Source organism: Rousettus aegyptiacus, unplaced genomic scaffold (assembly GCF_014176215.1).
Source record: "Rousettus aegyptiacus isolate mRouAeg1 unplaced genomic scaffold, mRouAeg1.p scaffold_m13_p_3, whole genome shotgun sequence".
NCBI lineage: Eukaryota > Metazoa > Chordata > Mammalia > Chiroptera > Pteropodidae > Rousettus > Rousettus aegyptiacus.
In genome coordinates, this window is record NW_023416306.1 from 217,049 (window position 1) to 229,868 (window position 12,820).

Genomic DNA, 12,820 nt, shown 5'->3' on the forward strand with positions numbered 1-12,820 from the left:
ACCCAGAAGCCTCTGCGCTACGGGAGACGACGGGCCGCAGGCCAAGGCCCTCCCCAGCCTGCGGGGCGGGCACCACCGACACGTGTGCGACACGCGTGTGAGTCCGCCCGATGCAGTCAGGCGAGGAAAGGACCCAGAAGTGCTGCTGACCAGGCCCGCCCCTCGGGGACCTGCGGTCTGCCTGGTGCGGGCACCAGCAGGGACAGTGTCCACCGACCCCTTTGGCCCCAGTGACATGGGCTCCAAGCACGAAGCAAAAGCATGAGCCAAAAACTGCAAGAAAACGGATAGACATCCAGCCAGCAGTTAACGGCGGCCGTGCAAAGCTCAGGTCTCCGGAAGGCGGGGAGCAGAAGCCACCCGGGCTGACTCGCTTTGCGGGCCGACAAGGGCGCTGCCGGGCTGGCGTCCTAACTCCACGGCCAGGCCCTGCCCTACCTCCGGGGCCCACGGGAGGCTTGTGTAAGCCAGAAAGAGTAGCCGCCAGGGCATGAGGGTCGCTGGCCAGTTCTTGGCCTCCACGCAGAGGCTCACCACCCCCACCTCCTCGAACGCGGCCTCCAGCGCGTTGCGGCCGCTGCACTTCCTGGTGGACGCAGCCTCCACCACACAGCGACTGTCCCCGCGGGCTGACTGGGGTCACGGCCCAGGCACTGAAATCACAGCAGGAACGACACACGCCTGCTTCGTGGAGCCAGCCCGGCCCAGGCGGGGCAGCTCACAAAACCCGACCAGACGAGCAATGAAAACGGAACGAGGGAGGGGTCTAGCCTGTGGCTCTGTGACGGCGGAGGCGGCCACGAGCCACGCCACGGGGCGCTCGAGCGCTGCACGGGGCCTGGTTTGGTGGCATGACCATGCAAAAGGGCGGGGCAGAGCAGGGACGAAGACGGCCGTGGGCGGGTGGGAAGGGGGCGCCCTCGTTTGCTCTCCCCAGCTGCCCGCCCGCTCGGCAGACACGCCCAGCCCTCCCCGCCACCAGGCAGTGCGGCCACCATGTGCCACACAAGGAGCCCTGGCAGCAGGTCGGACAGGTGGACAACAAGCAAACACAGGGGAAAGAGGTGGAACACGGCGCAATGGCCAGGGCTGGGAGGGAGAAGGGGGACGAGGGGGCCCCACTTGGGTGGTGACATCTCACGCAGGCCGACCCCACAGGGGAAGCCGCCAGCCCGCCCAGCACGGAGGCCGGGACTGCTGCCACCGAGACCACCCCGGTCAGGGCGCCGGGCAGCCCGCCAGGGGACTTGCAGTCGGTGGAGAGTGGTCTACCTGACAGTTGACGTCCATCTGCCCATTTGAAAGCAAGTACTGAACCACATCGTAGTGGCCTTTCTTCGCAGCCAGGTGCAAACAGGTGGATCCCTCTGCGTCCTGCAACACAAATGCCATTCAGGTCTGGAGAGGCGCGGCGTGACGTGCGGCGTGCCGGGCCGCCCGCCTGCCCATGGGGCAGGCGCTGCACGAACAGGGGACCAGGCAGGACGGTGGGCGGGCCGGAGCCCACGCAGCGCCCACCAGGGCTGGGAGCCCGGCCTCGGGCAGCCGGGAGTCCTCCACGCCTGCAGGTGCATCGTGACCATCGCCCACCCCCTCTTCGCCCCTCAGTCCACGCGGGCTGAGGGACGTGGCCAGCGTGCAGTGGCCTGTCCCTCCACGAGCTGGTCTGACGTGACCGGGGCCGTTCCAAGCCCTCCACACTCCTCATGCCGTGAGAAGCCACGGCCAGCTGGGCCCTCGTCGCCACAGCGCGTCTGACTCAGGGCCAACGACGCGGCACGTATCCATGTGCCACAGACACCGAAGATCACAAAGGGCAGAACAGCCCCGGGACCCAGAAAGGGCGCAGGCTGGCCGTGCGGCCTCCCGCGTCTCGGCGGCGGGCACACCTGCTCAGCTCCCAGCTCTACTTCCCTGAGGACGCTAAATGCCTCACTAACTGAACTGCTTCAGAGCAAAACAAAAGCCACCCGCCCAGTGTCGCGGTCGGACCAGGAAGCTCGGGCCGCCCGGGCCGTGGGGTGGCCGGGGTCGTGCCCGGCCCTGTTCCCACAGCCAGGAGGTGTCGACAGAGAGCATCTGCCTTCGCGGGGGGCTCTTCCCACACCCACCTCAGGTGCCTCGCGGGCCCCGCATCCCTCCCTCCCACAGGCGCTTTCTCCCGGCCCCCGTCTCGTGGGGACCGCGGCCCTTACTCCCCCTCCCCCACCCCCATCCTCAGGGCCATAGCCCTAGATGCTACCACACGTCACCAAACACGTTCCTACTCAAGCCTGACGCTTATCATAAACCCAGCTTTCTCAAGAAAACCCCAATAACCCACATTACTGGCATTTAACATTTCAGTTTTGACGCAAATACAAAAGGCATGGCTGCTGGGGGAAAGTCTGACTGTATGTTCGAGTGTCCCGCTCACTAGAACAGGTACAGTCTGGCAGTCCCCTCAGTACCAGAGAGCGGCCGCAGCCCCAGGGACAGGGAGCGCAGACGGATATGCTGAGGGCCTTCGGCCTCTGGGGTCTCCCCTGCCAGCAGCACGTGCCTCGGCCGGGCGGCCACGAGGCGGGGCATGGAGGGGCCGAGGTCAGCCCCGGGCAGCGCCTGGCCCGCACGGTGCGAGGTCTGCTGGGAGCAGGCAGGAGTGCGGGGTGGGGGCGGAGGGGACTTCAGCCAAGGGACCACCACAGAAGAGGGCGTGGCAGACAGGGGTGGCAGGAAGGGACAGGTGCATCAGCCTTGACCCCAGGGGTGAGCTCCAGGATCTCCAGGACCCCACAACCCCCAACCCGGGCCACCCCCAGGGCCCGTTCTGTGGTTCGCCCTTCCTCCTGAGTAAGCGCAAGGGACAACCGTGACGCACCTGGACACTTCTGCTCGGCGGTACCCACCCTCAAGTGACGGTTTCACGTGCCGAGGCTGCCCGCAAGGGTCACGCCGGGCGTCCTGCGACGCCTGCCCGGCTCGGCACGTGTCTGCGGTCACTCCCTCCCACGACGCAGCGCTGGCTCCGGCCTGCGCGTTCCGGGCTGGGCACTCTGCGACCAGGGCACGCCCACACTGCGCACGCCCGCCGGGGCACGTGCCGCACGGGGCGCTGGCTCCAGGCGGGGCGCGCTGTTCAGCCCTGTGGCTGCTCCATGCTCCCGGCCCCTCGGGGCGTTTTAAAGGCCGAGCGTCGCTCCGAGTCACTCCGAGTCTGCTGGCACCCGGTCGTCCCTCCGCGGGGCCTGCGTCGTGCTCAGAGTCCGCCCTCGGTCTCCCGGCTCCTCGGGCTCCCCCGCGGCGAGCCCTTCCACGGCATGGATGTGGCCTCTGCCGGGTGCTGCGAGCTCCTGGCGGCGGCGGCGGCGGCGGCCTTTGGGTGGTGGCCTTCCGTGTGCGCTGTGCGCCCTTTGTTAAGCGGAAGCTCTTCATGACAATGCACTCGATCCGTCACTTTTGTGCTTTTTTGTGTGTCTTGCTGAAGAAATCTTTGTGCTGGAATCACAAGGATAAGAGTTCCTCTTATAAAAGTTTCGCGATTGCTCCTTTCACATTTAATCCTTATGTCTGTCATCTGCGTGTCTGGGCTCCATCCTGTCTTCTTCCATCTGGGCTTTACACTCAACGCAAGTTTAACTAAGTTAGCGCGTAGTTGGTTCCTGCTTTTTTATCAACTCAGCGTTCTGTCTTTGTCCATGTAACGTGACTGCTGACGCGGTCAGGCTGGAACGTGTCACCTCACTATCTGCCCCGTCTGCCTCTACTCACCTCGCGCTGCCTTGTCGTTACACAGACACTCTGTGTTTTCACTTGGGCTGGTTTCTTAAAGGACTTCCTTAAAGCTTTATTTCTTTTAAATTACTCTCTTAACATTCTCCCTAGGGACCAGAACACTCGTCTTTAACAGCCTACTTAGGTTGGTAGCTGTCCCCTCCCATGACAGAGACGAAATTCCCTGACAAGGGTCCAATGCCCGCCACTGCCGCCCTCCGGTGCCGGCACGCAGCCGGCCCTCCCCCAGCTGGGGGCTGAGCCCCGTGCGAGCGGGCTGACGGACGGACAGACGGACAGACGGACGGCTGGCCCTCGTGCCCCTGGCGTCCCTGGGCTTCGTGTCTGCCGACTCGACCAAACCCAGGCGGGACAGGACTCTGGGCTGCAGAGGGCTGGCTGTGCACCCCGTCCCACCTTTTCGCATCAGGGGCCTGAGCGCTCGCAGTTCTGGTATCCGCAGGGGGCCCTGGAGCAACCCCACGGGCACCGAGGGGCTGTGGTGCAATTCTGGGGGAGTCAGAAGTCACAGGTGGACTTGCGCTGTGAGGCCCCGGGGCCCTGAGCCCTCGCTGGTCACGAGCCGGACGTCCTCTGCTTCGGAAGCCACGTACCCCCCCTCGCGGCGGAAGCGCTTCCACCGTAAGCGGCCTCCCTTCTCCTAAGAAGCTTCAAGAAAGCAACCGCCTTCCTCCTTTACCATCCTGGGGCTTCTCTGGCGTTTCCAAGTTTTCCTCCTAAGGTTTCAGTATTCTTAGTACAAATCTGATGAGTCCAATCGCTTTTGTTTACCTGAAAATGTCTTAGTTCACAATTATTTCTTGAAGGCTACTTTGGGTATAGCATCTTGTGATGACTAAAATATCACTCCATTGTCTCCTGACTTCCAGTGCTTCAGATGAGAAGTTGGCAGTTTTTCGTAATGCTGTTTGCACGTAGGATGTTGATTTTCCCTGGCTTCTTTTAAGGTTTTCTCTTTATTTTTGGTTTTCAACAGTTTATCCATGATGTATTCAGTTGTGCATTTTTTGTATTTATCCAGCGTGCACTTTACTGTTACCTAGCATGGTAGGTTTCCAGCAAATCTGGTAAATTCACAGCCACGTTTTCTCCAATACATTTTTTCCTACTGGTTTTCTCTCTCCTCTTTCTGGGACTCCGATTACACACAGCAGGACAGTTTGGTTCTGTCCTATAATCCGCTTTCAGACTGGGCAGTTCCTATGACCAGTCTTCAAGTTCTACTGCACCCCATCTGGTGACTGGCTCACCCACAACCTGCCTACTCCAGACAGCTGCTGCCCCCGGCACCACCCTGTCCTCTCCACCCACGGCCTGCCAGTTCCAGCCGCTGCTCCCAAGTCCTGAGCTGACCTCTTGCCTCCTTGGTGGCACTAGGCTTGGGTGCTGGCTCTGTCATGAGGCTGGAAGATCCTCCCTGGGCAGAGAACTGAGTAAATGCAGACTCACCTGCCCGCCACCACAGAGAGGGATAGTAAGAGTCATCTCACAGTTCTAACAAATATTTATAGGAAAAGTGAAGGTTTCTGGATCTCAAACACCACCAAAAACAAACCAAATAACTAAATACAAGCTTGAAAAAATATCCATAACGTAAAGTGGAGACCTACATACAAAAAAAAAAGGCCAGTTTAAGAGAAGCAAATCAAAATAGTAAAAAATAAATGAATGAATTAAACAGTCATTTTACATGTCAAATTGTTAACGTTTTTAAAAATATGTAATACTTGGCACTGGTTACAGTGTAGGGCAAAGAGTGTGTAGGTACTCCTGGGTGCAATTCAGAAAGAGGTATCAGAGGCCTTAAAAATGATTATGTATTTTTATCTAGAAATTCCATGCCCAGAAATCTGTCCTAAAGAAGTCATGCTTGTGCAAAGACTTAGCTATGAAAACCTCCTGAAACACTGTGCTGACAAAAAATTGAAAACGACAAATATCAAACAGTAAGAAAATCTGACTAAAAATTCGTATCATTATATCTTGAAATGATGCAACCACTTAAAATAACGTCGTGGAGTAACGGGATGTTTACCGACACGGAGGAAGAATTCGGCGTGGCAGGGAGGAGCGGCCGATGGCCTAGCGTGGGCAGCACAGTGACGTTCTCGCCGGGAGGAACGTGCGTCACCACAGAAGACTCGGACCTTTCCCGCATCTCTCACGGAACATAAAGCCTGCCATCTCGGCCACTCTCAGGCACGTGGCACGTGGCACCGGTGACCGGCACAGCGCTCTGCGACCGCCCTCGCCTCCCGACACACTCGGTAACCACGAGGGGCTCCCTCCCGTCCCCGCCGGGAGCCTCCGATCGACTCCGCCTCTAGACCTGCCTGTCCCAGCCTCACGGGAGCGGAGGCCGACGGCATCTGTCCTTCTGTGACGGGCTTCTTTACCATCACGCCCTCGCGTTCATCCACGGTGCGGCCTGCCTCAGACCCTCCTTCCTTCTCAAGGGCGCGGGACCGCTCAGGTGTGGCCAGACGGGCCACGCGTGCTTGCCCACTGCCCACTCCGGCTGCTGTGCACGGCGCCACGACGAGCGTGGGTGTGCGCACACCCACCTGTGCTTCCGGCGCGCTGGGTGTGTGCTGAGCTTCACACGGTGACTTCCTGGCTCACTCTTTAAGGGACTGAACTGTGACCCACAGCACCCGTGTCATTTTACAGTCCCCCCAGCAACGTGTGGGGTTCCGGTTTTTCTACGTCTTTGCTGCCGCTTATCTTCTGGTTTTGGGGTGACAGTTGTCCTGCGGGGTGTCAGGAGGGCTCTCACTGTGGCTCTGCTCTGCATCTCCCTGGCGACTAGGGATGTCGCACATCTTCGCAGAGGCTGACGGGCCATTCACGTGTCTTTCCTGGAGAAATGTCTGCTCAGACCCTCTGCCCACTCTCTGACGGGGTGGGATTTCGGCTGCTGAGTGTTAGTTCTTTCTACACTCTGGACAGCGACCCCGTCACACCGAGGGTTTAGGAATGCTCCTCCCACTCCGCGGCTTATCTTTTCACTCTTACACAGATGTTTTCAGTTTTGATGAAGTTCAATTTATCTATTTTCATCTGTACTTTTGCTGTCACGTCAAAATCATTGCTAAATGCACTGTCAGGAAGATTGTTCTGTTTTCTTCTAAGAATTTCATGGTTTTACCTCTTAAGTTCAGGTCTTTGATCCAGTGAGAGTTAATTTTTGAACACCGCGTATGCTACGGGCCCAACTTCATTCTTTTGTGAGTGGCTGTGCAGTACCCCCAGTACCATTTGCTGTAGGACAGCCCCTTGCTCCATCGAGTGGCCTCAGCGCCCCTGCTGAAGATCACGTGACACGCGTGAGGGTCGACTGGCTCACGGGTCCATTCCGCGGCCTCTGTCTGCCAGCACCGCCCTGTTCGGTGCCCATGGCCTTATGGTCAGTGTTCGAATCTGGAAGTCCGAGTCCTCCAGCTCTGTTCTTGTCCAAGACTGTTTCAGCCGTTCAGGGGCCCCCGAGACCCACATGGATTTTAGGGTGTGCTACACCTGGCCACAGTGGGGTTTCAGCAGGGACGGCACTGGTGGCGCCAACGTCGTCACGGTGCTGTGTCTTCCAGCCCGCGATCACGGGGCGTGTTCCCACTTATCTGCGTCTTTAATTCCCCTGGGCAGAGTCTGTGGTTTTCAGTGCGTCTCGCCTCCTGGGTTAAGCTTATTCCTACGTACCTTACTGTTTTTGATGCTACTGTAAATGGAATTACGTTTTAACTTCCTTTTTGAAGTTCGTCAGGTATAAATAAACACGCCTGATTTTTCTGTACCACTCATGTATCTCCCAACTTTCCTGAGTGTCCTTAACTAGTTCTGACAATGGTTTTGTGGATGTTTTAGGGTTTTCTACATCTAAGATCCCATCATCCGTGATCAGATACCATTTTGTTTCTTCCTTCCCAATTTGAACGCTTCTGACCTCTCTTTTGTGCCTGAAGGACTGGGCAGAACACAGCAGTGGGAACTGTGTCAAAGGGGGCAGCCACCGACCTGAGCCCAGCGGAGCCCTCGCCAGCGGCCCGGTGCACAGGGGTCCATGGCCACCAGCACAGTTTGCAGACGCCCCAGTCACTGGCAAGGTGAACTGAAGGCTCCGAGAGGACCAGGCAGGTGGCTACGGGCACGCCCCCGGCGCCGCCCCGCCGAGGAGACGCCCTGGCCCGTGTCTGGAGTGCGCTCCACAGCACAGACCCTGGCCGGCCGGCGCGCGTACCTTTGGGTCCACGAGGGCCCCGGCCTTGATGAGGTACCTCACCGCGTCCAGGTGGTTGTTCTCGGCAGCCTCCATCAGCGGGGTCCGCTGGTCCTCGGAGCAGCTGTCGATGTTGGCTCCCGCCTGGGGAAACAAGGGCATCGAGGTGTGTGTGGAGCTGCTACCACAGCCACCGCCTGCTAAGGGTGACGACGGACGGGCCTCGGGCCCCGGAAACGGAAAGCTCCCACAAGCCACGTTACCGTCGCCTACTGACTTTTCCAAAACCGAACTTGAAGACCTCATCACCCCATCACCTCGAGACCTTTAGTTCAGGAAGAGCACTGTCGTTTCTAACCAACTTGACAGGAAATGCTCTGAGCATATTAGTGCCACCTCCCTCAGAAAGGAGAAGGCAGGTGAAGAAGAGGTACACAGGGGCCCCCAGCAAGGCCAGGGCCAGGGACAGTGGTGGGCTCAGTGGCCTCAGTGGCTTCTCCTCTGTTTAATGCTTGCCAAAAAAACAGAAGTAATTTCCAGTGGAAAGTATTTTGGAGCAGCTTCTAATGTCCCAGGAGCGTGTGCAGTTGAAGCCCGACGCGCTACGTGCGGTATGTGCAGGTCGGGTCCCGTCTGTGGCGACTACGGGAGCCACGGCTTGGAGACACGCCGCGCGCTAAACGCAGTCGAAACCCTTGAGCCATGGGAAGAACTGTCTAATTCTCAGCCTGAAGTACAAAGAGCTGAGGTTTGGTTTTGAAAATGAACACTTACTATGGAAACGGCCGGAAAGTGTTATTTTCACTGTTAGCAATTAAAACGTTAACAGTGGCACATGTGAGATGTTTCAAGTAGACCCGGCACGGCGCACGTGGAGGCCGGGGACCCAGACGCGCCACAGAGCTCTGCGGGGACTTCCGGCTCTGTTCAGAGTCGCACCCGCCGGCAGGCACGGGTAGAGCCGCTGCTCCAGAGCTGGGCTCAGAGGTCAGAAGCCAGTGCACGGAGGTGGAAAATGGGAGCACGGGACACATTCAGAGCCAAGGTTGAAGTCAAGCCAGAACTCCCAGCAGCGCGGTTTGAAGGACTCAACACACACGACATGCCAGCAACGGCGGAGGGGGCTCCACGCAGCGCGACCACGCCAGGCGGCATGGGTCGGGCGCGCCCCCCCCCAGGGGACAGCCAGGCGCTGCCCGCAAGCCGGGCACACGCCCGCGGCAACACTCCCCTTGACCCCTCATGGTGAGGGCGCAAAGGGCCTGGAGGTGAGAGCGGCCGCAGGGAGCTCCAGACGGGCCGGAGCACCAGGCTGTCCCTGGGACGTGAGGCTGCTGAGGGAACCCTGACCAGCTCGATGTGCTGGTCAGCGAGCCGAGTTAGCAGGCGCCCTGCGCGCGGCATGCAGAACCCCGGGGGCCCCAGGGACACGCAGCCACGCTAGGCCTGGGATTAGAAAACTCGGCCCAGAGGAAAGGGATCGCCACCAGGAAAGAGAAGGCAAGGCCGAGAGGCAGCCAGAGCCTCTGAGGACGTTGAGATGGGGTCGACAGGGGGCGCCAATCCAGCAGCGCGGCCCTGAAGCGGGCCCCGGGGCGAGGCGCGTAACCCACGGCGGGCCCTCAGGCTCCCGGGGCCAGCTGCGCGAGCATGTCCTGTGCCCCCACCCCCCGTCCACCTATGCGAAACAAGAGCCCAGGAGCTGGCAGGCACTGCGGGACGGTGCGACCTTGCCACCACAGGGTCGGGAAGGGACAGGACAGAGGCCAGGCTGGGCTGCGGCAGCTCGGTGCGGCCCTGAGCACGAAAAGTGCAGCCACACTGCCAGGGGCACCTCCCTGGCCAGTGTCAGACCCCGGGCGCAGGGCCCAGGTGACAGCAGAGCCGGCCTCCTTGGAGCCAGAGGACGCCCAGCAGGGCAGAGGGCGACAAACGCTCTTCGGGGCAGCTGCTGCCCAGGGACCAAGCACTCAGCCACCCCGGTAAGACAGAAGATGAGGTGACACCACTGACAGGCGCCTTGGGGCGGGGAGGGCACAAGGCCAGCGTGCACCTCGGCGCACGTGAGCTGGGGTGCCTCCCGCAAAAGCCCAGCCTCCAAGAAACGATGGCCCGGAGCAGACGAGAAATGAGCCCACCCTTCGTCCTTCAGAGCCCCAGGAAAGCTGCCCTGGCCCTAAGAACACAGCCACGGGCCCCCACACGCGGGAGCTCAAGGTAAATGACTAGCTGGGAAGCCACGTGAGACGTGCCAGGCGCGGGCAGACAGCAGTGTGGACGGCCACAAAGGGCGCCTCTGTGTAAAGGCTGTTCTTTCCCCTAGATTTCTAACACTCCTAAGACTTGACAGTTTGAGACTGCCAAGAACACAGAGCGCCTGCGACGCCGCCCGCCTCCCCGCGGCCGCCCGAGCGCAGCGGCAGCGGACCACGGGACCACGGGCCGCGGGGTGGCGCCCTGGAGCTGGCAGCCACTAGGCGCGAGCTGCCTGGACGAGGGCAGACGCAAAGAAACGCAGTGTGCGCCTCGACGAAGCTGAGCCTCACCGAGGACGCTCGCACGGCGCCGACAGCCCGGGTTCGCGCGGGGACGGTCGCCGCGGGGCAGGAGCACAGCTGCAGAGCGGGCGGCGCTGTGTGTCCCGAGCCGGCGGGCAGGCGGGTTCCCGGCACAGCCACCACCCAGGACGCTTCCCTCTCAAGGACTTCACGTCTGTGTCTGTCTGTCTGTCTCTCGCGCGCACACACACACACTAACGTAGAAAGGAGGCCACAGAGAAAACAGGTCCTTTCAAAGGGGTGAGAAAGTAACATCTCGAAAGAAAGACGGAAGCAGAAGAGGTAGAATGTTTCCTAGAAGCACCAAGAGCAAAGCGCCGGTGACCAGAACCCCAAACCCAGGGACGTCATTCCCAAGCTTGAGGCGCAGCCCCCCACTGCCCGTGTGACCCCGCTCCCACGCCTCCTGGCACACGGCCCTCGGCACACAGACCCGAGGTCCTCTCCCGTCTCGCTCCGGGTTCTGCGACAACCACGGAGCCTCCGGGCCCAGCTCGGCAAGACCACAGGCCACGCCCTCCCGTCGGCCCGCTCACCAGCATCCCCGGCCCTCAGAGCACAGCCACGACGCACCGTGTCTCCACCGAGAACTAACGTTCGCGCGGCCAGTCTGAGCGCCACGTGCTGTCCCGAAACCCTCCCCGTGGGCCTCAAGCTCGGACTTCCCACCGAGACGCCTGTCCCCCCTCGGCCTCCAAGACCCTCCTGAGCAGCCCTGTCAGGGTCACGAAGGAGTAATAACACAGCTTGTGCGACCACTGGGGACGAGGAAGAAAAACGTGTAACTTCCAAGCAAATAAAAAGAAATGGACAAAAACGAAACCCAGAAGGAGGTAGGAAATCAGAAAAGGCGTCATCGGAAACCACAGTAAGCACGAGCCAGGCTACTCGAGCCTGTCAAAACACCAAGTTCGCAAGACCAAGATTCCAAAAAGCCCGCTGGATGCTCGTCAAACAGCTGTGTCCCAAACGGGCTCCGCCGCCTGCAACGGAGCTGGGAAGGGCGTGAGGCGCACACTCTGGGACCCTGGAAATCCGCAGCACAAGGCAAAGGCCACGGCGGGCTCCAGAGACAGCATCGCGGCCGCGCACTCGGGACTCGGCTGCCACTCCCAGCCGCATGCCTGGGCAGAGGCCAGGGGCGTGTCCCGGGCGGACAGCAGCCGCGGACGGGAGGCAGCAGCCTGCGCAGGGAAGGAAACGGAACACTCAGCGTCTCTGCCCGCGGCCCCCAGAGGCGCACACAGGTGACAGGCTGCATGCACGGCCCCCGACCGAGACCCTCCCCTCGGCATTCAGTGCTTCACCTGCAGTGTGAACAAACACCTATTGCCACGCGCTGGAGGAAAACCTTTGGGTAAAAAAGACCAAAACCACCAGCTGCCTGAAACCAAAAGACCTGTGAGCAGGGCGGTCCAAGAAACGAGAGGAGCAAGAGGTACGACGAAGGCAGGCCAGACCGGCAGCGCTGAGGCGCGGGGCGGACGCGCGGGCGGGAGACGGCGGGCGGACCGCAGCCTTCGCGGCAGGGGCCGCCAGGCAGGGGCCGAGGCGCAGGGCCCACTGCTCGAACTCCAGGCCAAGGGTGGGGGGGCAGTGTCCCGAAGCGCCACAGAGCGAGCGGGTCTCCCAGAAGGGGCTGCCCTGAAAACGCGGCTCCAGGGAGCGGGGGGCCCGACCCGGGGCCAGGAAGGGACGTCCCAGAGCAACACGCTGGCAGCGGGGGACAGGTGCTTCCCGGGCGACAGTCTGGTCGGGGGCGGGGCACGACAGCCAGGCGCCAAGCCCCACGCTGCCGCACGGCTCAGGGGGCGGGACGGCGGGGCGCTCCCCTCCACAAGGGCGTCAGCGAGCACCCGCAAACCAAGAGCGAAACGAAGCGCCAGGGCGCCCCAAGACGCGGGGCGGCCTGCCTGGGTCGCGGGCCAGGACACAAGTGCCAGGTGTCTGCCGGCCGCTGGGCCCGGCGCGACTCGGGCTCAGAAGGGAAGGGGGGCGGGGGCGGGGCGCCGCTGTCCGACCTGGATCAGCATGTGGCAGATGTCCACGTGGCCGGCCTCCGCCGCGGCGTGCAGCGGGGAGCGCTTGTTCTGGTGCTCCATCTTGAAGTTGGGGTCGATTCCGTCAACTGTGGACGAACAGGTTTCAGCGATTATTCCAGAGCCAGCCACTGATTCCCAGCACTCAGGACGGTGAAGGCCGGCAAACCGACGCGAACCAGCGGCCATGGAGCCTCAGGGCCGTCACCCCACACCTCCCGGCCAGGGGGACGAGG

The 12,820-nt window shown here is 61.2% G+C and overlaps 1 protein-coding gene across 14 annotated transcripts in view; it reads right to left on the minus strand.

Moving 5' to 3' along the window:
- EHMT1 (euchromatic histone lysine methyltransferase 1) overlaps positions 1-12,820 on the minus strand; it is an 80,760-nt gene that overhangs the window by 14,631 nt on the left and 53,309 nt on the right. For 12 of the 14 annotated variants that reach the window (XR_004956321.1, XM_036239249.1, XM_036239248.1 and 9 more), the window contains 3 exons: positions 12,567-12,673; positions 8,009-8,131; positions 1,273-1,374 (listed from right to left, as the gene is read on the minus strand). Coding sequence is in view for 13 of the 14 variants with exons in the window: in XM_036239249.1 (XP_036095142.1) it covers positions 1,273-1,374; positions 8,009-8,131; positions 12,567-12,673 (332 nt within the window). In the remaining variant the exon portion in view is untranslated. Of the gene's footprint in view, positions 1-1,272; positions 1,375-3,014; positions 3,478-8,008; positions 8,132-12,566; positions 12,674-12,820 lie in introns of those variants that run through there. The other 2 variants (XM_036239252.1, XM_036239251.1) reach the window with 2 other exon arrangements.